Source organism: Falco punctatus (assembly GCF_963210335.1).
Source record: "Falco punctatus genome assembly, chromosome: 18".
NCBI lineage: Eukaryota > Metazoa > Chordata > Aves > Falconiformes > Falconidae > Falco > Falco punctatus.
The window spans coordinates 425,484-453,030 of record NC_137598.1 but is presented as its reverse complement, the minus strand read 5'-3'; the positions used below and the strand labels follow the sequence as shown (position 1 = coordinate 453,030).

The window sequence follows — 27,547 nt, the reverse complement described above, 5'->3', positions numbered from 1 at the left end:
GTGTATTTTCTTAATTGCCTGGAAGCAGCTCCATTAGTTTGTGTGAGCTTAACGGCCTCTCCCCTTGCCCAGCACCTGGGAGTGAAGCTGCCTCTTCCCATAAGATGGACGTGGGTCAGGTTTTCCCCACCCCACTGACATCTCGGTGCTGCCTTGCCCAGTTTGTTCATCTTCACCCTCGGTTACCAGCTGGCTGGAGGAAGGGGCAGACTGCCTGCATCCTAGAGGCAACACGATAACGGTTCAGGTCCATGTTATTGGCTGAACTTGGCCTAAATTCCCAAACACTTTCAATCTTTCTGGAATAACTTTTTTTTTTTTTTGAGGCAAAAATACTATTTATGAAATTCTTGCCCACTTTTAAGTATAGTCTAAACCTCCTGCTGGCTGTGTGCCTGGGGCCTGGATTTCACCCACAGGGAATATCTCAGCGAGTTACTCAACACTGCTGTTCGCTTGCTATTGTCAGGGATTCAGGCTGGATCAGTCTCCATGCCAGGACACCTGACACAGCCCGGAGAGCACTTGCTTTGAGAAGCTTTTTCTGGGCTGGAGATAGCGCCCTTGTTTCACGCCACTCGCAGAACAGACAGTTGTTACTTCCATGTCGCCTTTGGGCCGGTCCTGGGAGGGGAGGGCTCCCCCTTCCCCAGGCACCCCCCTAACCTGCACTCTCTGTCCTGTAGTGTGTTCGATACGTGTCATTGGGGAGAGCGACATCATGCAAGAGTTCCTGTCGGAGTCGGACGAGGTAGGCACATAGGCGACGGCACTGAAGCTCTGGCGTGACCTTCCCTGTTACAGAGGCTGTAAATGCTGGGTAAAACTGGATCAGAGAGCAGAGACACTCCCTGCCAAAGCCTTGCTTGGTTGAATAGAAAATGGTGGCAAAAAATCAAGGCTGCAGTCTGCTGTCTGTTATTGCGCTGTTATTATGGGAAACCTTTTCCCCATAGCAGCAGCTACGAGCAGCTTTGCTGCTGCTCTCAGAGGTGTGCACAGAGCAGAACCAGCCATGAGGCCACACTGCGTACCCTGGCGCTCTGGCCAGGGGAGACCCAGCAAGGCACCCACGTTCACTGACCGTCCTGCTGTTTTCTCTGCTGGTGGCAGCCCTGGTAGCTTTGCATTTGTGAGCTGTTTGTATCTGTCAGCCTTTAACCAGAAAGGCAACGGGCGCTCTGAACACCGGCCTGTTCAGCGTGCTTCTTCCCCAGATTGGAGCTGCAGGCAGCATCAGCGAGTTTCTGGTTGCCATTCAGCTGCTCTTCTTTTGCCAACCTTTCTGTGGTTCATGAAGTTGCCCTGTCACGGAGCTTTCTCTTGCTCTTCACTGGCAAACCCGTGAATGGAAAATCCTCCCCCATCGTGGTCTGAAGCAGTTTGCTCAGCTTCCTGTCTCGGAGCAGAGCTCACATCTTCCTCCTTTCAGAATTTCTCTGGTGCAGACTGGAGCAGGATTCTTGAAGCTTGCAGAGCAGCAGGTGGTTAGAAGTGACCATGTTAATTAGCAAGTGTGAAGCAATAAACAGCCCACAGAGCTTGGGGCTCGGTTTGTGTGAGGCTGATTTCTGTCTTCTCTTCTTCCCTCTTTCAGAATTACAATGGCGTCTCAGATGTGGAGCTCCGAGTAGCACTACCAGATATAACAACAGTGACAGTAAGAGTCAAAAAGAACAGCACTACAGACCAGGTGTACCAGGTGAGCTGCTGCTTCTTTTGCTTTTTTTTTTGCCTTGACTGGAAGATTTAACATGATACAGACATCATCCACGACCCTGTGGGCACCCGCTTGCTTCTCTCTTTTCCTCTCGAGCACAGCTGGGCATAAGGGACGTTGTTTTGCTGTAGCAGGGAGGGCAGGGATGCTGCGAAACTCTAACCTTATGCCGTGCTGAAGCAGCGCTTTCACTGGCAGGTTTGGCTGCAAGGACGGAGTCATCGCTGAATTAATTTTCACTGATAATATCTTCAAGCTGGTGGCTGGCTCTAAGCGCTGGGCAGATTGTGTGTTACGGCTCGCAGTGGCTGCAGCGGAGGGGTTGGATCCAAGAGCTGCCAGCAGCCAGCACACGAGCCTGTGGCTGCGTGGCAGGACAACAAGTTGGATATTAAGGGCAGCGCCGGGTTACAGGTTTGCAGGTGGCTGGAGGCCCTCTGCTTTCAGTGGAAAACTAAGGAGAACTGACTTCAACCAGCACTGCAAGAGGAAAGTGGAAGCTGTCAGTGGATTAGGGGGAATAAGATGGTGCAGGGGAGACTCTTTTCGAAAGGAGAACTAAAAATGCTGCTGCAGGTGAGGGAGACAGAGTGTTGCGAAAGAGCAGGCTCTCGGGAGCTTGAGATCCGCACGGCAGGATCCCGCGGGTAGATGGGATTGGCAGCACAGGGTGCGTTTGGGACACAGCCTATTGAATTTCACTTCGCTGCCGCCGAGGTCTGTGAGTTTTGACTGTGGTACTAGCGTGCAGGACTGAACTGTTGTTGGAGAAAACTCCCTGGGGGGGTGTGCACGCCTCTTCTATTAGGAACTGAAGCTGGCGGCATCAGAAGAAAAATGACCTAATTGTCAGCCGTGGTGGCACTTCAAATCTAGATCAGTTTACAGGAAGGTGAAAGCAGGACAGTCTAAGCCCTTGCTTAAGAAAACGTCTGGTTTTACTGGAAGAGTAAAATTCAGGGTTTCCGTGGTGACTAACACCTCGGGAATACTTGGGAATAATCTGTATGAAGCTGGCTTTGCCCCAGAGAGGGATGGACAGCTGCTGGCTCCTGTTTCACTCACCCCTTTTTCCCCTTCTTTAGGCTGTGGCTGCGAAAGTTGGAATGGACAGTATTACCGCAAACTACTTCGCCTTGTTTGAAGTGATCAATCACTCCTTTGGTGAGTCTTCTAATCCCCTCGGTGCTGACGAGCAACCGAGGAGAAAGCTCTGCAGCGCTCGCAGGGCGCGGTGGCGCTCTCATTTAGGTCTTATCTCGACTCGCAGAATCAGGAGCCCCGGGAGGAACGGGGCAGGCACAGCAGGCTCTGATAATGAGGAGCCCTCCAAGTTTGATGGCTTTTTTTGCTGCTGCTTGACTTTCCCTTTCTTAAGCAGTTCAAGGAGACGAGCTTTTTGTTAAACTGAGAGATGCGTTTTACTTTAGTTCAAAGGGTCCGGCGAGCTTAGAAAAAGCAGGCAGCGTCACTGCAACGCGGCAGTTTCTGGAGAGGGGGGCAGCGGCTCGGGACAGAGCGAAGGTGCTGGGGAGCAGACTGAGGGCACCCTCGGTCTGTATGCACGTGGGTGTGGGGCAATATCCAGGTCCAGGGTGGCTGTGTGCTGCGAGCTGCATCTTAGCACTTCATCTCTCCTTCCGTGGTTAAATCCTAATGGTATTTGAGGCTTGACTGTGGGATTCTGGGCAGTCATTTCAGCACTTAAGTAATTGCCATCCTTCCAGCCTAGTGCATGCTGGGGTCTCCTGGCTGCTGTTCAGGTCCCTGGCCACAGCAATCTCTGATTTTTGCCCAGCTTCACGTCGGGTTCACTGAAGCTGTAGAGAGACCAAAATGTCGTGGCCACACCACAAAATGGGTGTAGTGGTTGGTTCATGGTTTGTATTTTTTCCCTGTGCTGGGTTTTACGCCAAGTGTATTTCTCATTCCCAGCTGGGTACCTTCATCTCTGGATTGTCGTCTGTATGCCTCAAACTCGTCCTGTTGTTAGGGCAAACTGTGTCTTGTAGGAAGAGATTTCCTCAGGCTGTTCCTTGTCCTCGCAAGATTCTGGCTGAACAGCTGGGGCAAATTTTAGCTACTTAAAGCCCTCCTAAAGTGACTCATCTCACAGAACAGGCTAGGTTTGCATTCAGATGCTGACTCTGGGGCAGCTGCTATCACCGGTCTCCTATAAAACTGTTGGCATCGCAGAACTGCCTCTGCGACAGGGTCTGTGGTCGCTTTTTGAGGGTTACCAGGTGCTGGTGTGTCGGAGCAGAGAGGGAAGAGCAGGACTGGAGGGTTGACGTGCCCTGAGATTGCTGAGGCCGAGCAGGGCTGTGCAGGGAGCCTCGAGCAGGGAATACCTGCTCTGGGAGATGGGACTCTGCAGTGTGCTGGCACAGTCTCACGCAGGAGCTTTTATGGTGCCAGACTCTTAACTGGAGCTATTAATTCCTCGTTCCTGTGAGTGCCACACTTCTCAAGCTGCGCTGGAAAGTAAAAGCTCCAGTTAACCTTTATGGCTTACGCTTTCTGGGCGTTCGCTGTGAATGTTTATTCCTGTCTGGATACACTCCACTTAATTTCTCTGGAAACTCTAAGCTCCATCTGCAGTGAGATGGTGACCATATCCCTACCTGATGAAGGAAACATGCTGGCACTCGCCTTTTTTGTCCCTCATAGCTGGGTAAAGCAGATTTGAACACCGTCGATGTCTTGGCAGGGTCTCACTGGTGGCCCAGCTGCTGCGGCTTGGCTGAGCAATGCGGCAGGTTTTGTCTGGGCACTGGTGGCAGCATGCCAGCGCAGAGGGGACCTTCTCCAGCCCCCCCCCACTGTGAGGACAGCGCATAGATCCGGGACACTGTGATCCTAAGGCCTTGGGCAGGGTGGACCTCCCCGTGCACAGCCGGGGATGAGGTCAGGCTGTTCTGCTGATCCTGGAGAGCCGCGCTGAGCTGTCCGACAGCCGAGGGTTCAGTCGCACACAGATTCCTGCCTGGGCGCTAGAGGCGATTGCAAGGGACAGGTGTGGTCTGACGCTGTGGGAGCAGGTATTGGGAAAAAGCTGGATTTGGCCAGGGAGGATAGGAAGGGGCCTTGGAGCAGAGCCGGGGTCCTGATCCCAGCTGGCTGAGCTAAAGGGCATCGCCGACGTTGCTCTGTACGGCAGCCAGGCTCCAGCCACAGATGCTGATGCCGTGCGGCGGTGCGCTAACCTCATGTCCTGTGCTTTTTCCAGTGCGCAAACTGGCACCCAACGAATTCCCCCACAAGCTCTACGTGCAGAACTACACCTCGGCAGTGCCGGGAACGTGCCTGACCATCCGAAAATGGCTCTTCACTACAGAGGAGGAGGTTCTTCTCAATGACAACGACCTGGCAGTCACCTACTTCTTCCATCAGGTAGGTGCCCAGGAGCTGAAGACCTTTAAGATCATAGAGTCCAACCTTAAGCCAAGCCCACCAATTTTTAACTGGACTTAAAGTGCCCAGCTCCTAGAACTACTGCAGACACCGCTGTCCTTTGGTGTTCTGGCAACAGAGTGTGAAATTGAGGGCCAGTCGTGCTTGGGTGACTTCAAGGAGTAGCATTCTGTGGCTGGGTGAATTGGCAGTGCTGTGGTGAACTTGTGGCCAAGTTGCAACCGGACTGGGAGGCAGGACTCCTGCTGTCGTCATTGTGAGAAGCTGCCTTCCCAGAGCCAGGTGAAAGGATCACGGCAGGCTGCACTCCTTGGGTCAGCTATGTTTTCCTCAGTTCCATGTGTAAGTCCATGAAGATGGGGAGCAGACTTGTCCCTGTTCACCCTAAGGAGATGGGACGTTTTGGCCCGTGATTTGACTTTATGCAGATTCTCTGGGATGAATTGAGTCCAGGAAGAGCCACGGTCTCCCATTACCTGTATAAAGCCAGGCGAGGATGACCAGCTCAGAGGCAGATATCTGCAGAGTTCAGTAAGATGAATCTTGCTCTGTCTCAAACCCAGCGCACTCTGAACCGAGCCTGTACTGGCCTCTGGTACAAATGAAAATAAAAATAGTAGTTGTCAAATTCTTTGATTGCCAAGACTGGATCTTTACTGACCAGCAGCTTTACAAGCTGCTTTGTGCCAAGGGCAAGAGCCCTTGCTGGGGTGTGCAGCTGAGGAGCAAAAGGAAGGGGCTGTGTACCTCCTCAGCCCTGAAGGAAAAACACATTTTCATGCCAGCGCTCCAGCAGCACAGTGGGTAAAAGCCAGCACTGCTCTGCTGCAGGCAGCCGTGCCTGTGACTGGAGCGGAAGGGTTGTACCGACCTGTCCTTGCCTGAGCCTGAAGGCAGAAGCAGGATTCCAGGTACCAGCATTTCCAGATCCATACTCCTCTGCCAGGGGACATTCTTCCAGAGTCTGCCTAGACGCTTAAGCATCTGTATGCTCCCCAGGGCGGTCAGAGGCTCGTGGCAGGAGTCAGCAGCGAGTGTGAAGAACCACCTCTTTGAGCCTCTCCATCCCTCTGCCTCTCTGGGGACACTGGTCACCTTCTGGGGCTGTGAATTTGGGTGGCTGTTCAAAGCAGCCTCAGGGCCAGCCGGGGCCAGCGCAGCGCTGTGACTCAGTGAAGAGCTCTCTAGTCTGACCTCCTGGGTTTCCTTTCCCTTTTTCTCTTTAGGCTGTTGATGATGTCAAGAAAGGCTACATCAAAGCAGAGGAGAAGTCCTACCAGTTACAGAAGCTGTGTGAGCAGAGAAAGATGGTCATGGTGAGTTACCCTACCTGTCCTGTTGGCTTTCCTTCCTGTTTGGAATGCTGTGTCTGGAAAGGAGGTGCTGGCACAGGCTGCCCAGGGAGGCTGCGGATGCTCCGTCCCTGGAAATGTTCAAGGCTGGGTTGGATGGGGCTTGGAGCAACCTGGTCTGGTGGACGGTGTCCCTGCCCACGGCAGGGGGTTGCATTAATGGCCTTCAAAGGTCCCTTCCAACCCAAACCCTCCTGTGCGCACAGCCTTGAAAAACACATCTGTCTTTCTTGGAAAGCAGTAACCTTGGAGAGCCATGAGGTGTGGGCTTAGTGCAGGAGGGATTGGCAGGGCGTGAAACACGCAGGAATGCCAGGCACAGGGCTGGGGCGTGCCCGAGGGTCGGCCGCTGCATGAACCAAAACCACCCCATGTGCCTGGCGCATTTGAACGGCGGCTCATCCTTGGCAGGATCACCCATTGACTCTGCTCCAAACGAGGCAGCGATAAAACCTTGTGGGTTATTGCTGGTGTTGAAAGGTGAGGTGCTTAACATGTGGTGTAGCAATCCTTCACCTGCAGCCCTTCGGGGACGGCTCTTTCTCCCTAGTAATTGGGAGGCAAAGGTCTCTTTCTGCTCCAGACTGCCTCCGAGGTGGTGGTGCTGGGCTGGCCGAGGGAGCAGTGGGTCCTGGCCCGCTCGTAATGTGAGTTGCTGCCCTCTCGGTGCCTTAGTTTCTGGGGTGTTTTGTCCAGCAGAAGTCTTCGCAGATAGCAAATCCTGTGCCAGAGCTCCATGTCTGGTCAGGGATTTCCTGCCTCTTACCACTCTGCCCAGCGAATGCTTGGGGGGTTGGTGTGACTCGATGAGCCTGCCTGGCCTGGACCTGGGGGAGCGAAGGGGATACCCTGAGATCATCTGCCTGACGCAAGCTTGGCTTGAAGATCAAACAGCAGAAGATTCTGACTTGTAAATAACTTTCTGGCTTGCTCGGGGCTGCTGGTACGGAATGAATGCAGGCTGCCCTTTCCCTGACTCGCTGCACCCCGCCTGCCTTCTTGTGGCCAGCTTGGCTGCTGTCGAAGAGCAGGGGCCTTGGCATTCCCTTCTGCAGCCTGGCTGGTTTGGTTGGACCTCCTCAAAGCCTGTGTGGCTGCAGTAGCTCTTGGAGGTCCCTGCTGGGGGACTACCTTGGGGTGGACACCAGAAGGGTCGCTTGAAATGCTAAGCCAAGAAGGTTAATTATCAACTCATGGTAAAGATCAGTAAATAGATGCTTCCTTCTGTGGGTTGTCTCATCGTTCTTTTGTTTCTGCTCACCTTGCTGGCTTTCTAATGACCAAAGAAAGATCTGAAGCTTTGGAAATGATATATCACAGCGTGTGTGTGTGTGTATATATATATATATACACACGTACATACACAGACAGACATACACCAGGTGTAGTAGGGCCCTGGTCTGGCAGGAGGTCAAGAAGATGATGTCTGTGTCCCAAAGAGCCTGTGAAGTCAAAGTACTTCATCCTCTACATCGCCCCATGTTATTAAGGGTCCTGCCTGGAGCACCACACTTGAGAATTTGGCGTCTTCCTCTGGTCTGGATGTGGCTTGTTCCATGGTTAAAGAGTCACTCCAGGCTTTGTTGTAGTTCTGCCCTGCGTAAACCTTTCTCACGTAATGAGAGGTTGCAGGGCTCTGGAGTACCAGCCCTTGGAGAAGCTGCTGGCTTCTTCCATGTCCCGACCTGTGACCCCAAGTGGCCGGCGCTTCTCCGGTGTTCTGGCAGCCCTGCTTTGTCGGGGCGACACTCGGGAGGAAAGGAAGAGCCAAAATACCTCTTTGGACCTTTCCGTGAGCTGTAGCACTTGCATCGAAGGACTCAGAAAGCCAGATCCCACGTCTGCCCGGCAGGCCTCGTTGGTCTCGTTCAGCCTGTAGCGATCCGGAGGACGGCTCTACTGAGGGTGCTCCGTCCCGGCGCTGCTTTAGCTGTTTGCTCAGATCATGCCCTTCCCAGGGCAGCGTGGTCGTGCTGGTCGGCGGCTCTGGCTGCATCAGCTCTCCCAGAAAGGGCTTTTGGCGTTCAAGGCCACAAGGAGCTCTATGCACGTCTGGGCGGATCCGGGCGGATCCGTGTTTTGGGGAGGGAGGTTGAGCAGCTGGAGGGGTCTCCTTCCATCCCCTAGCCCAGTGCTGCTGCCGGGGGGAGGGGGTTGGTTTCCTTTGGGGAGGGGATCCAGCCTCCCTGGGCTGCGGCAAAGCCAGGGATTTCCAGGGGGACAGTTAGTGCTGCGGGGTGTGAGCAGCAGGACGCAGGGCTCCCCTTCCTTCCCTCTGGGCAGGCTAACGCCCGCGGCTTTCTCTCCGCAGTATTTAAACATGTTACGGACGTGTGAGGGTTATAACGAGATCATCTTCCCCCATTGCTCCTGTGACTCCCGGCGGAAGGGGCATGTGATCACAGCCATCAGCATTAAGCACTTTAAACTCCACGCCTGCACGGAGGAGGGCCAGCTGGAGGTAAGGGGGCTTGTGCCTTGAGGTGTCGGGGGGAGCTGGGCTCAGCCCTTGGCCTCCCCCTCGGCTTTGCACCAGCACCGTGTCCCTGGAGCTCTGGGGCTCAGGGCTGCTGAGAGGTCTCCGAAGGGGTTTGGGCAGCGGCTGGGAGCACAGGGGTTTACCTGGCTGCTCTGTGGGCCTTTCAAAGCTGCCTCCCCAGCCCGTCGCCGTCCCCGCAGCAAGGCCGTCGTCAGAGGCATCGTCGTCCCCCCTTTGTGCAGCTTCGCTTTTGCTGCTCCAGCTGCTGTAATCCTGCCCTTCCTGAGCTCTGGCCTCACCGGGGCTTTGTCTTCCTTCAGAACCAGGTAATAGCATTTGAATGGGACGAAATGCAGCGGTGGGACACGGACGAGGAGGGAATGGCGTTTTGTTTTGAATACGCACGAGGCGAGAAGAAACCCCGATGGGTTAAAATCTTCACCCCCTATGTAAGTACCCCCTGTTCTTCGCAGGTTCGCTCAGGAAAAGCCCAGAGCTTGCTGCTTCTCCTTCTAGAAGCTGGGGGAGCAGCACCCTGTGCTCCAGCTTCTTGGCCAGGAGGTGACAGGGGCCGGTGGCCACCAGGAGGAGTCCACGCTCGGGGCTGGGAGCCAGGGCGGCTCTGGGGCTGCTGCTCTCAGACGCCGCTTTCTCTTTGCAGTTCAACTACATGCACGAGTGCTTCGAACGGGTTTTCTGCGAGCTCAAGTGGAGGAAGGAGGTAAGAACCTGTAACTGCAGGGAAACGGCTTCACCTTTCACAGGAGGCTTTTAGTGGCAAGCGTTTCTGCTGGGTCCTTAGCAGCTTGTCCAGGGAGCGATGGGATGCTTAGAGCAGCGATACCGGGTCTCTGGGGAGCGTGGGGGCAGACCGGCTGGCTTTCAAAGGCCTGGGTTCCGTAGGGGGAGGGTGTTCCATGTCGCAGCTGGAGCAAAGGAGCTCCCTGTGCTGGGAGAACCTCGTGCAGGTGTGCCTGACCAGGATAACCAGGTCCCAGGCTGTGCAAGTGTGGCCAGTCGTTCCCCGGCATCTGTTTGTCCTCCGGGGAGATCCTGCAGGTTGCTGAATTATTCAGAAAGGGTTGTGAGAGCCTCCGGCGGAAAGCTGCTGAAAAGCACAGAGAGGTTGTGGGGTTGTTGGTTTTTTGGTTTTTTTTTCTGAATCCCAGCCTGAGGTGCCTGCTCGGCCTTCTCCTGTCAAAGCTGCGCTTAGACCTGGCTCTGAGCCCCGGGCGGGGAGATGCATGGAGCCAGCCCGCCCTGCCTTCTTCATCCCTGCTGCTGCGCTTCCCCTGTCCTCTCCCGCTTGAGGGAGACGATTATCACCTTGTGTCCATCTGCTGCTCCTTGGGGTTGCCCCACATCTGTCATCCCCAGGGACTGCTCCCCTCAGCTTTGCTTGTGGGAAAGAGGGAGAGAGCAGCTAGAAAAGCTGCGTGCCGTCAGCTCGCTTGGCCGGCCCCGGGGTGCTTTGGCCAAGGTTCGCCCTGTGTGTGCTACTGAATCACCATCCCGTGTCTCTGCTGCCCCAGAGATGTTGCTCTCCCTTGTGGGGTCAGAGATAAGCAACCGTTGGAGGCTGGATCCTCTCTTGTTGCTCTTGATCTGATCAGTGCTGTTGGCGTCAGCCCTCCTCTCTGCTGATGGCTTGTCTCTGCCAGCTGACGGATTTGGGTACCTAAAACAGAGCTTAAACGCAGCAAGTCTGAAATGGTGATCCGGGAAAATCTGCCCTGCAGCTGCCTGGTTGTGGAGGCTTCTAAATGGGAACGGTGCCTCCCTCTTTCCTTACCTGGAAGCTTCCTACCAGCTGGGCACTGGCCCGGGGCAGGGGTGTTGGTGCTTATCCTCGGCGTGGCTGGGATCCAGGGTTGGCACCGTGCTGGGTGTGGGAGGCATGCTGGAGACGTGCAGGAGTGCAGTCTGGACCGCGGCAGCTGTGCTCACCGGAGGACGATAACAACAGGAGGGAGAAGTACAAGCCTGGAAGAGTTTTCCAGGAAATAAGAAAATGGGATTCTTGACTTGCCTTAGCTTGAGGGTTGGAAGCTGAATCTCCCATGAGTGACCAGGGATCTGCAGGCAGGCAGGCAGGGGCAAGGAGACCTCCTGGTGCTGGACTGTGCTCCGGAGTCCGCGGGGTCCCAGATCAGCCTGTTTTGTCTGGTGGGCGGTGGCGGGAGCAGTGGTCAGGAGCCCCTCCGGAGCCCAGACCGCTTTGTCCCAGCCCTGAGCCTCACAGGAGGGAGGCAGAGAGGCTCGATAGCGTGTGCTTACACAGTTTGACGGTTCGGCTTCATAAAGCACCGAACGCTCCCCGTGCACCATGTGTGGAGCCAAGGAGCTTGGCTCTGGGGTTTGTGTCCCAGCTGGGGGTGACCTCTCTGTACCACCGAGCACCAAAGCCTTTGTGGCTCTTGCTACGTGAAGCAGAAGCTGCCCGAGTAGGTTGCCTGGCTTATTCTCTGAATCCCAGCTCCTCCGTAGCTCCCCGTGTCCAACATCTGTGGAGCACCCTGGATCCCATCCCGATGCTCCAACACCAGCTGTTCAGTCTCCTCCCGTCCCCCCCAGCTCTGCTTTCTTATTTATACCCTTTTTTATTTTTTTCCCTTGTAAAGGTGGAGGAGGAAGCAACAGACAAGGATAACAAGAACTGCAGTAAAGACAATATGTGCAGCAAGGTAATTGGGCTGAAAACAAACAGCATCTGTGCTCTCTGAGCCAGCCTGGCTGCTCTGCTGCGGACGTAGTGTCCCTCCTGCTTCTCTGCTCCAGTTCCTGTTAGCGTAGGACAGTGTCCTTTCGTAGTGGCTTCTCCTTGGAGGGAACCCGCAAAGTAAAATACCCTACTGCTGCTTTTCGTGGGATAGAGATGGCTTTGCGCTTAAAGGCCTCTTTCCTGACGGTAGAAACACGTGGTCCCGACTTGCCTGTCTCCTGGACTCTGCCAATCTTTGGATGACCTGGAATGTGACGCTGCAGCTGATGGCTGAGCTCCGAGCCCTTCACCTCCCCGGAGGAGAGGGAAAGGGCGCAGTTGTAAAGGGGACAAACGCTTTGGCTCTGCACTTCTTTTAAAGGACAACAGACTTGATCCTGCAAGCTGCAGGCTAGTGGCGCGTGGTTTTTCTCTTTTGTTGTTCTGCAGGGGTGGAGCAAAGACCTTTAGAGATTGACAAATGCCGTTCGCAGCGCTGCTTTAACAGCAGGGAGCACAAACACTTGTGTTGTAGCACCTCGTAAACGCGCCTCTCTCCTCCTGCCGCGCTCTGCCTGGCCTTTTTCGCATTCAACCTGGACGGGATTTAAAGCTAAACACTTTAAATTGCTTCAAGATGCACCAGGAAGCATCCGTGAATGTCGCCTGCCCATGTCTAGGATATCTTCTTGTAGGCTTTTATCCCAGCACCTTTGCCATAGCGTACGCGTGGAGGCGGCTTGCAGAGAGCCATCCAGCGCTGCGATGCCGGCACAGCGGTGTGTGCCGAGCGCCGCGGCCCCTGTGGATGCCTCTCTGCAAGCGTGAGGGCTCGTAGCGTCCTCCGCAGGGATGCGGGAGTGCCATTCGTTCCGCCACCCTGGACCCAGCACTTTGTCATACTCCCACTTCAAATAGTACTTCTTTGCTCAGGCGTCGGAAATAGCTGCGGGTTATTTAACTTGTGAGAGGGAAAGCACAGTTGTGTGTAGCGGAGCTGAAAGTTGTTAACCCCAGCGGTACTGGTAGGTGCTTCTCTCGGGTAAGAGTTGTGTGGTGTTGGCTAGAAAGTGTTGGACATCAAAGAGGGCAGGAGCCCCCGTCTGACTGATCCGAAAGCTGTAGCAGGCGGTGTGGGATATGTCGCCTGTTCAGAAAAGAGCTGTGAAATGTGGGGGTGTGGGAGCCTGCCGCCCCGTGTGACACTTCCTCTGCCAAACAGATCCTGTGCGATAACGCTCCCCGCAATCGCGCTGGGGTAAACCCTTGAGACCCGAAACGCCGAGCGTGTGCTGCACGGGGCGTGTTTGAGGAAGAACAGGCAAAGGTTTTGTGTGCAGTCACGCATCTGTTCCTGTGTTGCCCCTTCAAACTTAAAAGTGGGTGTTTGATGTCTTCTCTACAAAGCCTGGAGACACCGAGAGGGATTCTCCCGTGCTGCTTGCAGGTGAACAGGGCGGTTCTGCAGAAACAAAGAGCCACAGTTTGCTGTAGCCGCGCTGCGGCTCTGCTCCTCTTCGCCTTGCTCCAGGCGAGCCCGCGGGAAGGGACTGAGGATTGTCTGGCTCTGGAAGTTAAACAGCCTCGTTGAGCGGGAGAGCTGGTGGGTGAGTCAGGAGAGCTGGGGGCAGTGGAAGAGCTGTGCTCGGAGCTGCTGGCTCCCAGGGACTGTGTAAAACTTGTCCCTTGCTTAGCCCTGGCAGCAAGCGAACCAGTTTCCCTCCGGGGAGGAGGAAGCGGCGACGGCAGTGGCGCTGGGGGCGGCAGACCTCCCTGGGAGGCTTTGCAATCCGCACAGCCACGCCAAGGAGCGAGCTGGGCACTGCGAGCCAGGCGCTGGCCTTTGCACTGTGCCCTCTGGACGCAGCAAAAGCCGCAAGGAACAACCTCTGCCATTGCGTCCCCCCTGCCCGCCGCAGCCCCGGTGCCGACAGAGCCCCAGGAAGCGACGGGAGCCAAGCGGCAGCGGCCGCCGTGCCAGCCTGGCTCGCTGCGGGTTGCTCGGTCCTGCTTCCCGCCGGGGCCGGTGCTCCAGGGCTCGGGTGGCTCACGGCGCTGGCTGAGCATCGCCTCTTCCCCGCAGCCCATGAGACGCCTCTTCCTGGGCCTGCAGTAACGGCTCTGGAAACGGAAACCAGGGCAATTGCTTTTCCTTCCTTCTTAAATCAGTTGTTCCTCAGTACTAAGCATCCCATTACTTCCCTGCCAGGGAAATAGATTTTTCTCACACTCAATTTATATGTGTCTGCATGATCCTGCTTGGCGTAAGGAGACGAGCCCTCGGCTGTGGCTCCGGGGTGGTGCCTCCCCCGGGCTGAGCTTTGTGGGTCCCGATGCAGCTCCCAACACCCCCCTCAGGGCACGGGGCACCCCCCAAATGCTGCCTGTTCTGACCGATCCTGTCTCCAGCCTTAGGGGAGGGAAAGCTGTTTGCAGATCAGGAGGATTTCTGACCAGTCACTTGGTAATTTTCCCTCTCCAGCATAAAATAAAAAGATTGATGGAATTTGGCAGATACTTTACAGATATATTTAGTGCTCTGTAAACTGCTGACTTGCCTCCCAAACCGCAGATGCTGGCTGATAACGCTGGGTGTGCTCAGGAAGAGCAGGTTTGAGGCTGAGCTGGTCTGCCATCTCGCCGAGAAATAAAAGCCCGGCCCTTTGTGGGACCCCTCTTGTCCCCGCCGGGCGCTGAGGGGACGTGGTGGGCCCGTTGTGTCCCCTCCCCAGCGGGTGCACGGCTCCGTGGAGGCTGTGGCTGGCTTGCTGCAGGTGATGAGCTCCCTTTGGGGCTTTCGGGGGGGGGCTCGGAGCTCGTGGGTGAAGTCGTGGTAGGGGGACTGTGCTGTGGGGCAGGGGGGCCCGTCGCTGGTGATGGCACCAGGGCAGGGGGGACGCAGGGAAATGGCTCCGTCCTGCTTTCAGGAGAGCTGAGCTGCTGCTCGGCTCGGCTTTGCTCTTGCAAGCGTAATGTGGGTTACGTGCAGCCTCTGGCCCTTTTCTAGGGGGAGGGATGCTCGGGAGAGCGAGGGGCTTCCTGCGGGAACCCGTCCCGGTCTGAGGGCTGCCGCCGGCCTCCTTCCTGCCCTCCTCGAACCTGCTGAGCTCCAGCCCTGGGGCTGAGCCACCTTCCTGCAGGGTGTTATTTGCCTCGTCTGGCCCCACGTGCTGGGAGGATTCGTTAGCGCTGGGATGTGCCGGATTGAGGCTTCCAGCCAGCGCTGCGGCTCTCCGCAGCTGCGCACCCCAGGCGGGAGGACCCCGGTGTCTCTCAACCCTCAGCGCATCCTTATCCCGGAGCTACCCCCGGCTCCGGGGACCCCTCCAGCCTCCGCCGGGACCGCTCCTCCCTGCTGCTGGGAAGCCGGAGGATGCGGTGGGGCAGCACGGGGTGCAGCAGGACCATCCCTTGCCACCTGGGATCTTCTCCCATCGGCGCTGGCCCGGAGCAGGGCGGCAGCAGACCTGTCCCAGCTCGGCATGGCCCGGTGGGTGGCTCCCTGAGCCGCCCCTGCCAAAACTGCTCGGCCAGGAGAGACCCATCTACGAACGGGTGTCTAAATCCCGCCTGCTCCATAAGACCCGGCTCTCCCCAGCTCTGCGCTGAGCTGAGACCCTCTCCCCTCCCGGGGGCTCGCAGCGGGCCGGCACGCAGCAGCGGGAGCTGGAGCTTGGCACCGGAGCTGGGATGTGACACACGTTGGCACCAGGAGGGCTCCTTGCTCCTGGAGCATCACCTTGGGGGCAGCTCGCGGGGGTGTAGGATGCGGTTTGGCTGCCAGCCCCTTGGCTCCTTGCCCTGCCGGCTGGGGGGCAGCCCGGGGGCCGTTGCCCATCGGATCAGGGTGCAGAGGGGCTCGGGGGAGCTGCGGGCCGTTTGCCCTGCCGAGAGCCCCCGGCTTCAAGCGGTGTCAGCAGCAGTGCTGGCCGCCCCCAGGCCCAGGTGGGGGACAGGCAGACCCCCACAGGTCACCCCCAGCCCCTTCTGCGCTCACAGGGCTGCGGTGGGGCTTGGCAGGAGTCGGACCCGGCTCTTCCCGAGTGATGTCGTGCTTTTAATGTCCTTTTTCTTCTCTTTCAGAATATCTTTCAGATGGTCAGGTCACAGCAGAGGGACGCGGCCACTTAGCCCCTCATCATGGAAGAACGTAAACTTCCCCCCCCCCCAATTAACACTTAAAATTCTGTTATCGTATTAAAGCCCTTAAACTAAATATTATTAATAATAATACCATTTGTGAACTTCATGTTTATGGAATTAAGCAACTAGGATAAATGGCAGGCTTAGCCGAGAAAAGAGGGGAAAACAGTGTTGGATGGCAGAGGAACCGCCCGAGGGTGTTCTGTCTCTTCCTTCCGCTTGGGTCCTGTTCCAGAAGATGGACTGTGCTTTTATTTTTTACAACTGGAACTAGAAACGTCATCCATTTGCACTGTTCAGACATATATATGTATGTATGTAAAAAAACAAAACCAAATCGACCAACAACCACCCCTAAAAAGCTATATATATATATACAAATACTGTGCACGTATATACATATATATATTTCTTTTAAAATTTCCTATCGGTGGCAGTACCTTTTTTAAGCTTGCGTTTTTACACGCATCTCTTTTCCCAACCCATCGTGTTTTTTTTAAAAACTAACTTTAGAGAAAAAAAAAAACAGCAAAAAAGGAGGAAAAAAAAAAAAAAAAAAGCGGCAACATTACAGGGAAATACCTCTCCTGGCACAAGGACCTCTACACGTTTACAAGCTCTTGACTTTCTTTTTCTTTTCCTGTGTTCCGGTTCGGTTCTGGGTGTTTTCATGTGGACTTTGAGCGACGGTGGGGCCCGTCCAGCGCCGGGAGCGAGGGGAGCCCGGCGGTGTGGCCGGGATGGGATCTTGCAGGTTCCAGGATCCGTCCCCTCGCTCCGGGTGGCCGCCCGCTCCCCTCGCCGCCGGTGAGCCGAGACCCTCGGGCTTTTTGGAGGAAACGGGAGAGCGCTTCAGCCAGACGGAGGAGGAGGAATAAGGTAGAAAAGCTGCTTTCCCTGGCTTGGGGCTGGTTTCCGCGTCGCTCCCCCAGGCAGCCGGGAGTCCGGGGGGCTTCAGTGATGTGTGGGCGACGCTGCTCCCCCCGAGGAACGGGACACGAGCGCGGAGCTCGGCTGAGCATCCCACCGGGCACCGTGGGCGCGGGAGGGCGGCGATGCCAGGCGGGGAACGGCGGCCGCTTGCTCCGCGCGGTGCTTTGCCCTCTCCGTCGTCTGCTGGGATGGAGCCGGGAGCGGCGGGAGAAGCCACGGGGAGAGGACGGGCCCGTGATGCCGCCGGCGGAGGGGCTTGGCACGGCCCTGGCGGGAGCCTTTGCCTGCCATGACCCCGGCTCTGGCCATTAAGGAAAAAAAATTAGTAATAGATTTAAAAAGCCCAGTGGGGGAAACGCCGTCCCACGCCTGCCCCAGCGCCGCGCTGCCGGTGTTCCCGGCCTCTGTGGGGGGCTGGGGACGCGTTCCCGGTTGGTGCCGGGGACTCCGGGAGAGAGCGAAGGCGAGGGCTGGGAGCGGGGAATTAATTACTCCAGCGCCGAGAGTAATTGGATTTGCGCTGGGCCGTGTCCCTCGCCCCCCCGGGGCCGTTGTCCTCGGGTGCCCTGGTGGCCCCGGGGGGGTGGGAGAGGCGCGGGGACCCCCCTGTCCTCACCAGCCCCCGGCAGAGCCCCCACGCCGGGGCTCACCAGTGCCACGAGCCGGTGAAACGTATCCCCCCCCCGCCCCGATTTTGCTGCCATCCACATCCTCTTTAATTTATTTGAGAGAACTCTTAATTGTCTTTTCACTGCAGTATCTGTATTTTTATTTGTGAGTCAGAAATGTGAAGAAAACGGGGGAAAAAAAAACCTGCAAAAAGAAGATAAAAAAAAGCGCCCCCCCCCCCCCCCCCTTCCCTCCCCCAGCTGCTCCCGGTGTTTCATTCCTTGGTCTCTAACCATGCCGGTTGTTTGGTAAAGTCACTTAGTGTAATTAATTGTAACATATTCTTTTAAATAAATTGATTTATTGATGCAACTACTGGGAACCGTGGCCGCGCTCCTTCCCCGCAAGCGCTGGGTCTGATCCTGCCCAGCTCCCTCCCCCACCCCCGTACCCCTGGGGGGGCTGCGGCTACGTCAGAGTCTCCTTTAAGCTTTTTTTTTTTTTTTTAAACTTATTTTATTTAGACAGAAAAAAAAAAAGAGAAAAAAATAAATTATCCAAAGTAACTGCAATAAATAGCAAATAAGTTAAGCAGCGGCATCTTAACCGCAGACGTCAACTCCTGGGGGTCTGCATCCCCCCCGCGCTAACGGCCCCGTGCCCCCCACCCCATCCCACCCCCTAAATGAACTCAGCAGGTACCAAACCCCCCAAAAGGGGGGGAGAGAGAGAGAGGCCTGGCCCCCGCGCCCCCAACCACCTTATTTACAGCGGGGAGCGGCGGGTGTAAACGTGGGGCTGGGGGATGCCGGGGTGGGGGCACCGGTCCCCTTTGGGGGGATGCCGGGGGGCACTGGCCCCATGGGGGCAGCTGCGGGGCTGGTGGGTGCCGGACACGGCCCCATTTTGGCTGGTGGGTGCCCGGTGGGTCCCGGCTTTGGCCGCTGCGGGTCCGGGCAGCACCGGAGGCCTCGTGTCCGTCCAGCTGCCCTGGCACAGCCCCGCTCCGGCCGTGCCCGACTCCTGGTTTGGCTGGTGGGTGCTCGGCGGGTCCCTGCTTCGGCCGCTCCGTGTCCATCTGGCACCCAGCACGTCGGCGCAGCCACGCCAGCCACGTGCGGCACCGGGCGCATCGGTCGCAGCATCCCAGTGTCGCAGCATCCCAGTTCTGGCTGCTCTGTGTCCCTGCAGCGCCTGGCGTGCCCCGGCTGTGGCCGTGGCGCGGGGGGAAGCCCCCTCCCCAGGCCAGTGCCGGTGCAGCCGCCGCTGCCCGTGGGCAAGGAGGGGGAAACTGAGGCAGGTTGGGGTGGGGGCAAAGCGGGGTGGCAGTGTGTGTCGGGGAGGGGGTCCCACTGTGCCCTGGCATGGCCACCCAGGGGACCTGGGGGGGTGGCGGTGCCGGTGCCAGTACCCCCAACCACAGGTGTGTATCTCCCACCTCGGTGGGACCCCCCCCTCCCGGGCTTGGAGCTGGTTTTGGTCCTGTTTGGTGAGAAAAAAGCTCCAAGCAGGGTCCCCCCCCCGCGGGGGGGGAAGGGGGGGGCAGGGCCCTGCAGGGAGCGGGGGTCTGCGGTGGGGGTGGGTGCCCCCCCAGGGCAGATTGGACCCAGGCGCTGGGGGGGTGCTGGCACCCAGGGCCCACCCAACCCTGCTTGGACTTGGATGGACGGGGGAGGGGGTCCGGATCAGTCCTGGAGGGGGGGTCCATCCTTCCTGAGCATGTGGGGGTCTGTGTCCCCCCCCCAGCAGGACCGAGCCCCCGCGGGCACCGCTGGGGGGGGGGCTGCTCTGCAATAGGGCAGCATGCAAGGGTGCTGCTCCAGAGCCTCCGGACCTGGGCTGGGGGGAGAGGGGGGCATTAGGCAGAGCTGGGGGGCAGGTGGGGCTCAGTGCTGGGGGGGTCCCGGGAGGGCTCACCAGGCTCAGTACGGCCGGTTGGCGTCTTTGGGCCTCTTGAGCTGCACCTTGAGGCGCTTCATGCCGATCTGGAAGCCGTTCATGGCCTGGATGGCTGCCTGGGCGCTGGCCGGGTTGTCAAAGCTCACGAAGCCTGTGGGGACATCAGGGACATTGGGGACCGTGGGGCCAGGGGTGGCCACAACCCTTCCCTGCCTCTGCCCAACAGCCCTGGGGGGCTCTGCTATGGGGCAAGGTGGCCCTGCAGCACCTGGCTGTGGTGGCCCTGGCCCCCCTGTCCTCACGCCTTGGCCGTGGTGGCCTTAGCTATGGTGCCCCTGGCCACAGTGTCTTCATGCTATGGTGGCCCTGGCCACTGTGTCCCCACACCCTGGCCACGGTGGCCTTGGCTATGGTGCCCTTGGCCATGGTGTCCCCGTGCCTGGTGGCCCTGTGCCCGGTGGCCCTACCGAAGCACTTGCTCTGGTTGGTGGCGCGGTCCACGAAGACCTTGGCGGAGATGACGTTGCCGAAGGGCAGGAACATCTGCAGGATCTCGGTGTCGGCGAACTCCTGGGGCAGGTGGTAGATGAAGATGTTACAGCCCTCGGGGCCTGCGGAGGGAGCAGCGTCACAGCGGGCACGGGGGGCACCGGCCCCGCGCCCCCACACCTGGCCCCATGCGTGTGGGCACCCTGACACCCAGCCCCACGCGCCCATGGGACCCCTGCCCCCCCCCAGGGGCACCCCGAAACCCAGCACCCAACGTCCCCATGGGCACCTTCAACCCAAAATCCCCCTTCCCAGTGGGGCACCCCCGAACCACGGGGGAGCACCCCAACACCCCCTGATGCTCTGGGGCACCCCAGCCCCACAGCACGGGGCACCCCAAGCCCAGCACCCTGGCAGGGGGTGGTCCCAGGGGACGGGGGTCCCGGCCGTGCGCCCCCAAGCCCAGCACCCTGGGGGCGGGGGGGTCCCGGCCGCGCGCTCACCTTCACGCTGCTGCTGCTGCGGGGGGGGGCGGGGGGGCGAGCAGGGGCCCCGGGGGGGCGAAGGCCGGGCTCACCAGCCCGTAGGCTGCCGGGTAGGCGGCTGCAGGGTGACATGGGGTCAGCCTGGCACTGGGGGGTGGGGGGCACAATCACCGCCCCCCCCCAGCCCTTCCCAGTGTCATCCAAGGCCATGCAATGCCCACCCAGTACCATGGTCCCCAGTGCCCTCGCAGCACTCCATGGTGCCCCCCAGTACCTGCCCCAGCCTTCCAGTGCTCCCCCAGCCCGGAGTACCCCCCGATGCCATGCAATGGTCCCCTGCTGCTACCCCAGTGCCCCCCAGTGCTCATCAATGCCCCCCAAGCCCCCCCAGTACCATGTGCCCTGCACTGCCCATCCAGTGCCTCCCAGCACCCACCAGTGCCATGCAATGTCCCCCCAGTACCATGCAATGCCCACCCAGTCCCCCCCCCTCAGTGCTTCCCAGTGCCCCCCAGTTGCCCACCCAGTGCCCCCCGTTGCCCGGGGCCAGACCTGTGTAGTGCTGCATGCCGGCGTAGGCTTGCTGCAGGGGGTCCCCGGGGGCGGCGGGGCTCTGGGCTGGGGGCAGAGGGGGCCGTTAGAGGGGGCAGGGGGGGGCGGGGGCGCAGGGGGGGCGGCGGGCACCTGGGAAGGGGGGGACCCCACTGGCATAGACGGCCTCGGGGGCGGGGGGTCCCGCGGGCTGTGCCGGCACCGGGCTGTAGCCATTGACACTCAGCGGGGCCGCGATGGCAGGCACCGGCGTGGCAGCCATGGCCGGCGGTGTGCTGGTTCCTGCAGGGACACCCGCGTCACCCTCGTGGTGGCACCTCCTCACCCGCAGTCCTCATGTGCCCCTGTCCCCCCCACCCTAGGTGGCCCCATCCCTCCGTGTCCCCCTCCCACGCGTCCCTGAACCAGGCGTCCCCAGCCTGCGATGCCACCGCCACGTCCCCATCCATGGTGCCACCCTCCCTGTGCCCCTGTCCCACCCCTCAGTGTCCCCCTTCCCTGGTGTCCCCCATCCCCACCCCTGGTGCCACCATCGCTGGTGCCCCTCACCTCCCGCTGCCTCCCTGTCCTGTCCCTTGTCCCCCCATCTCCCCTTGCTGCCCCCATTTCCCCGCATCTCCGCTCCCACCCCCCAACCCAACACCCCCATCTCCAGTGCCACTCTCGTGTCCCCACTGCAGCTGCCCCATCTCCCAGCACCACCCTGCCACGTTTCCCACCCCTGGATGTCCCCCATATCTTGGGGTCCCCCATGTCCCATCCCCCATGTCCCCCATTCCCGGGTACCCCCACATCTCATGTCCTCATCCCTCGTGTCCCCATCCCCCCCGTGCCAGGTGCCACCTACCTGAGGAGGGGGGCAGGGGGGTGGCGATGAGCCCGTTGGGGTTGACCGTGCCCATGTGCTGCATCTGGACGGCCATGGTGGCCATGGGGCTGAGGTAGGCCGAGTGGGCGGCCACCAGGGCCGCCTGCTGCTGCATCAGCTGTGGGGACAGCGCCTGGCACCGGGCACCACGGTGTCCCCCCCCAGGGCCCTGACCCCCACCCACCGGGAAGAGAAGCTCCTGCCCCCCCCCGGCGCTCAACGCCCACTGTCCCACCCTGGGAACGGGGTCTGTCCTCCCAGTGCCACCACCCTGGGCCATGGAGGTCCGTCACCTCCCCAGGAGCAGCACCTCAAAACGCATTACCCCGGTGTCCCCACGCGGGACCATGAGGATCCATCATCTCCCAGCATCTGTCACCCCGGGGTCCTATCCCGGACCACGGGGGTCCCTCATTGCCCCCTGCCCATCACCCGGCACCCCTATCCTGGGTCACAGGCTCCATCACCTCCCAGCATCCGTCACCCATGTCCACATCCACCATCCAGGGGGCTCATCATCTCCCAGTGTCCATCACCACCCCGATGACCTCTCGCTGGACCACAGCAGGGGTCTAACACCCCCCATGACCCTCCTGCCCCCCTGGGTGCCCCCTGGCCACCCTACCGCCTGCGTGTAGGCGCTGTAGGCCCCGAACTGGAGGGCGATGGGGCTGAACATGCCCAGCTGGCTGGCGACCTGCTGCATCCGCCGCAGGCCCCGCTCCTTCTCTGTGTCTGCAAACTTCACCACCAGGCTGGAGGATGCACCCTGTGAGGGGACACGGTACCACCGTCACCTGGCCAGTGGGCACCTGCTGGGACCCCCAGGGCCCGATGGGGTGGGGCAGTGGTGGGGACCATGAGGGGGACAATGGTGGTGATAATGGGGATGATGGCGATGAGGGTGACAATGGGGACGATGGGGATGATGGTGGGGACAACGGTGGTGGGGATGGGGATGAAGGTGGGGGGGGATGGGGATAGGGATGATGATGGGGATGGTGGTGAGAATGAAGATGAGGGTGATGGGCTGAAGGTGTTGGGGATGGTGATGGTGAGGTGACAGGTGAGGATGACAAGGATGATGATGGGGACAATGGTGAGGCCGATGGTGAGTATGATGGTAGGTGCGTGCGCCAGGCGGTGCTCATCTCACCGGCAGCGTGCGGCTCCCGTGGAGGGCGGTGATGGCGGCCTGGGCCTCCGCGTGGCTCTGGAACTTGACGAAGGCGCAGCCTGGGGGTGGCGGGTCAGGGCCGGCATGGGGAGGGGGGCACTCACCTCCCCCACAAAGGGCATCCCTCACCCGGAGACCAGGGCACCCCCTCCCCCAGGCCTCCCCCTGCTCATGGCACCCCGGGACCCGGCCCTGGGCACCTGCAGACAGTGTCAAGGCCACGGTGTGGGGTGCCCCGAGTGCCCCCGTTCCCTGTGGACCCCCTTGGGCCACCCCCACCCCATCACCCCCCTGCTACATGGCCCCCCTGGAACCCTCTCCAGCCCCCACCACAGACCCTCTTAACCCCACCCCTGCCCCATGCCTGTGCATCCCCCCCAGTTCATACCCCTGCCCCACAGAGCCCTCGGGGACCCCCGAGGCCCCCCAGCCCCCCCACCTTTGCTTGTGCCGTCAGGCCCGCGCAGCACCGTGCACTCGTCGATGGTGCCGAAGGGCTCGAACATCTTGCGCACGTCCTCGTCTGCCTGCTGCTTGCTCAGCATCCCCACGAAGAGCTTGCGGTCCTCTGTGGGGACGGGGGGGTGGCACGGGGACACCGGGGTGGGGACACCACCCCCACCCCCTACAAACACACAGACTGGGATGCGACCCACCCACCCACCCACCGGGGACACCATGATGGGCTGAGACCCAGGGATGGGGATATGGGGACAGTGTGATGGGCCGGGACCCAATGGGGACACCCCGCCGGGCTGGGGACACCCCCGGAGAATATGGACACAGAGGGGGGGACAGGGATGGGGAGCCCCTGCCCTGGGGGCAGACCCCTGGGATGAGGACAGGGAGGGGGACCCCCAGGGGGTGGCCATGGCTGTGGAGCGGCCCTGGAGGTTGCAGGGGGAGGGGGCATAGGGGTGGTTTGGGGACACAGGGAGTGGGAGGGGGCCAAGGTGGTGGGGGGTTTCGGGGGGCTGGTACCTCCTCGGCTCTCACTGTCCGCCGGCTTCACTTGGATGGGCCGGTTCATCTGGGGGAGGATGGGGGGGGGGATGGGGACACAGCCCCCCCCCACCCCCCCCGGGAGGGACCCAGGTGTCCAGCCGGGCACCCCCCTCCATCGTAGGTGCACAGATCCGCCCCACCGCCACCCCAGCACCCCAAAGATGCTCCTGTCGTCATGGCAACCCCAGCCCTGCATCCTGTTACCCGGCAACGGGTGCTGCGGTGACCGCCATGGGGGGGGAGGGGGGGGGCTTGAGGGGCCCCGGTGATGTGCTAACGAGCCCCCCGGTAATTGGGGGGGGTATGAAGCCACCCCCGCCCCCCAAGCCTCGTAACCCCCAGAGACCGGGGGGGGGGGGGGGGGGGGGGGCGCGCGGGGGGAGGGCGCTGATGCCTGGTAACCATGGCAACGGCAGAATATGCTCCATGGCAACCGCCTACTCATCCCCAATTTACCCATCCCCGTTGCCCGGCAACGCTGCTGACATCATCAGCGCTCGCTATAAACAATGACGGGGATGGGGGGGGAGATTGGGGGGGGACAGGGAAGGAGGGGACCCCCAGACCTGCCGTGACCCTGCCCCTCCCCCTGTGCTGAGGGGGGTTGATGGGGGGATACGGGTGGTTGGGGGGGGGCAATATGGGGGGATGTGGGGGGCGGTTTCAGCCCCAGCTGACCCCAGGCGGCCCCTTTCCCCTGCCGAAAGCGAAGGTGCCCCCCCGCCCCAGATGGTGTGGGAAATGCCCCCCCGGGGGGCACTAATCCCCCCTAATCCCCCGTGGGGCCGGGATCAACCCGGGCCGGGGTGGGAGGGAGGGGGGGGGCACGAAGCTGGGAGGGGGCACCCGGCACCCAACACCCCAAACTGCCCTGGGGTCCCCCAGCATCGCCCCCGCCCCGAGGCCTGCGGGGGGTCCTGCCGCCCGCCCCGTCCTGCTGCAGCGGGGGCAGCTGTCGGGGCGGTGCCGCCCTAATCCCACCCCCCCCCCCCCCAGCAAATCCCCCCGGGATTTACAGCCCCCAAATCCCCAGATTATCCCGGCGAAGCCAAATCTCCCCAGGGCTGGCGGGACACGCGCAGCCCAGCTGGGGGGGCCACCGACCCCCCTTGCTCCCAGGGACCCCCAAACTGCCCCACCCCCCACCCCGCCCCACACCTGGGACCCCCAGACCAGCCTCGCGAGGCCTCAACCAGCCAGGCTGGGGGAGCTGGGGGACCTGGGTGCTGCCCCCCTGACCCCAGCACCCCAGCAACAATGGGGGGGTGGGGGGCACCTGGACCCCTGGATGTGCCCCCCCCGTGGCTTTGTTAGCTCAGCTGCCCGGTGCCCGCTGCTGGCCTGGTGACACGCCGTTAGCGCCAGGCCCTCGTTAGCGCCTGCCCGCCATTTATAACTGCCCCCCCGCTCATGACTGTGGGGTGCCTCCCCCCCATCACCCCCCAAAGGTGGGACCCTGGACACCCGGGTGCTGCCAAGGGTGGGCATGGGGCCACGGTGGGGTGGGGGTCCCCGCGGAGGGGTGGGGGTCCCCGCGCCCCCACTCACCCCCGGGAGGGTTTTCTGCTCGTGCAGGGCGCTCTGCGCCTTCAGGGCCGACTCGCGGGCGCAGTAGGTCAGGAAGGCGCATCCTGGGGGAGAGAGGGGATGGGGGCGGCGGGGGGCGTGGGACGCACAGCCCCACCGAGCACCTATAGCCTACGTGGCACCCAGCCCCCCCCATAGCACCTAGAGCACACAGACCCCCTGTTTCAGGGGGTGGCACCCCAGGACCCTCCGCTCTGCCCCCCAGGCCTGGGTAGGGGCTGGGTCCCCGAGGTCCCCAGGCATCAGGGCAGGCCAGAGGGGAAGGGGGGGGGGGGGGAGCGGGGGTTGTGCCCCCCTCCTGCCCCGAGGGTCCCAGGCACAGCCCCCCCGAGACCCCCAGCTCCACTCCCCGTGGCCCATCACCGCGGCCTCGGGCCCGTGCTCGCCTGTCCCAGGCGGGGCCGGGGGGGGGGGCTGGGGTCAGACACGGGGGGGGTCCCTGCCTTGGACAGACACCCCCCCTCCCCGGGCGGCACAGCTACACCACCGCCACCCCCCCGGCTGTTACAGCCCCCACCCGTCACCCAGCACCGCAAACACCCACCCACGCAACACCCCGCGCTGGCACAGCCGCCCCCGGCCACCCCAGCACCCCCCAGGCCACCCCCGCAGCCGGGCAGCACCCGCCGCGCACCCGCACACCCCCGGACACGACACCCCACCCCCGCCCCGCACAGCCGCCCCCCCGCCCCCGGTACCCCAACACCCGACACAGGCTGTACCCGTGCAGAGGTAAACCAGGGCTGGGCCGGTACCGTACGTGGGGCTGTGCCCGGTACCGGGGCTGTGCCTCGGGCTGTGCCCGGTACCGTACGTGGGGCTGTGCCCGGGGCCTGCGGCTGTAGGTTGAGCTGTGGGTGGTGCTCAGGGCCTCCGACCGTACGTGGGGCTGCGCCCGGTACCGGGGGCTGTATGCGGGGCTGTGCCCGACGCCGAGGCCATTCCCGGTGCCGGGGGCTGTACGTGGGGCCGTTCCCGGTGGCGGGGGCTGTTCCCGGGGCCCGCGGCCGTACCCAGCTCCTGTTCCCTGGGGCTGTGCCGGTGCCCGATGCCCGGTGCCGGTCCCCGACGCCCGATGCCCGACGCCCTGCGCCCGGTGCCCGGTGCCGTACCTTTGTGCATGCCGGTGTACTTGTCCTTGATGACGGTGAGCTCGTAGATCTTGCCGAACTGCTCGAAGATGGGCTTCAGGTCCTTCTCCTCCAGGTGCCGCGGGATCTGCCCCACGAAGAGTTTGATGGCGTCGGGCTCCTTCATGGGGCCGCCGGGGGGGGGCTGGGCCCCGGGGCCGCTCCCGGTGCTCGCTGCGGCTCCCGGTATCGCCGCTACGGTGGCCGGGGCCGCTCCCGCCGCCTGGGCTCGGCTGCCCGCGCGGCTCCCGGTGCCCGGTGCCCGGCCCGGCCGCGGCGCACACAAAGGACGAGGCGGCCCCGGGGCTCGGCTCGGCTCCGGGGACGGGGCGCGGCGGGGCGGGGGCAGCTCTGCCCGGGGGGCGGCGCTCCCGGTAGGTCCCGGCGGGTTCCCGATGGGGCCTCCCGTGCGGCGGCCCCCGAATCCCGGCGGCTGCCGTCAGCGCCCGCCCCGCCGGTACCGCCCGCTCGCCGCCCCGGAGCCCCCGGGGAGGGGTCCGGCCCCGGTACGGGGCGGCGGGGGATGGGGTGGGGTGGGCTCAGCGCCCGGCGCGGCCCATGGCGGCCGCGCTCCCCGAGAGCCCCAGCACCGCCACCGGCTCCGGTCGGGCCCGACCCCGCTCGCCGCTTTTCTTCCGCCGCCGGGGCCGCCCCGCCCCGCCCGGCGCTGATGTCAGAGCGCACCGGGCACCGGCTACCGGCGGGAGCAGCGGCACCGGGACCGGCACCGCGCACCGGCCGTGCCCGGGGCTCCGCCGCGGGGCTGGGCTGGGCGGGGGGGGGGTCTCACGGGGAGCGCGCGCACGCGTGCCCGTGCCCACCGGCAGGGGTGCGCGCACGCGGGGGGCGGTGGGGGTGGGGCCGGCCCCTCGTGCCCGGCGCTGTCCCCGGTGCTGAGCGCGAGGAACCGCGCGGCGGGGCGGCCCAACGGGCACGGCGCGCGCCGGGGGGACCCCCCCACACACACCACCCCCACCCCCACCCCCACCCCCCCGGCACGGGCA

At 61.5% G+C, this 27,547-nt stretch overlaps 2 protein-coding genes across 5 annotated transcripts in view; one reads left to right on the top strand and one right to left on the bottom strand.

The window, feature by feature from the left end:
- Positions 1 to 17,726, top strand: part of SNX27 (sorting nexin 27) — a 34,235-nt gene extending 16,509 nt beyond the window's left edge. The window contains exons 4-14 of one of the 4 annotated variants that reach the window (XR_013924227.1): positions 687 to 751; positions 1,598 to 1,702; positions 2,806 to 2,884; positions 4,950 to 5,113; positions 6,361 to 6,450; positions 8,798 to 8,947; positions 9,286 to 9,414; positions 9,627 to 9,686; positions 11,587 to 11,649; positions 11,878 to 13,113; positions 15,750 to 17,726. Coding sequence is in view for 2 of the 4 variants with exons in the window: in XM_080368074.1 (XP_080224200.1) it covers positions 687 to 751; positions 1,598 to 1,702; positions 2,806 to 2,884; positions 4,950 to 5,113; positions 6,361 to 6,450; positions 8,798 to 8,947; positions 9,286 to 9,414; positions 9,627 to 9,686; positions 11,587 to 11,649; positions 15,750 to 15,797 (953 nt within the window). In the remaining 2 variants the exon portion in view is untranslated. Of the gene's footprint in view, positions 1 to 686; positions 752 to 1,597; positions 1,703 to 2,805; positions 2,885 to 4,949; positions 5,114 to 6,360; positions 6,451 to 8,797; positions 8,948 to 9,285; positions 9,415 to 9,626; positions 9,687 to 11,586; positions 11,650 to 11,877; positions 14,441 to 15,749 lie in introns of all 4 variants that reach the window. The other 3 variants (XR_013924228.1, XM_080368074.1, XM_080368075.1) reach the window with 3 other exon arrangements.
- CELF3 (CUGBP Elav-like family member 3) lies at positions 17,430 to 27,486 on the bottom strand. Its single transcript, XM_080368111.1, is given in 14 exon segments — positions 17,430 to 19,190; positions 19,269 to 19,401; positions 19,718 to 19,861; positions 20,243 to 20,270; positions 20,272 to 20,342; positions 20,777 to 20,842; positions 20,909 to 21,058; positions 21,624 to 21,762; positions 22,270 to 22,413; positions 22,801 to 22,880; positions 23,261 to 23,389; positions 23,803 to 23,851; positions 25,375 to 25,457; positions 26,526 to 27,486. Coding segments are annotated over 13 exon segments (1,356 nt in total). The 5' UTR covers positions 26,671 to 27,486; the 3' UTR covers positions 17,430 to 19,190; positions 19,269 to 19,273.
- Between the last annotated feature and the right edge of the window lie 61 nt (positions 27,487 to 27,547).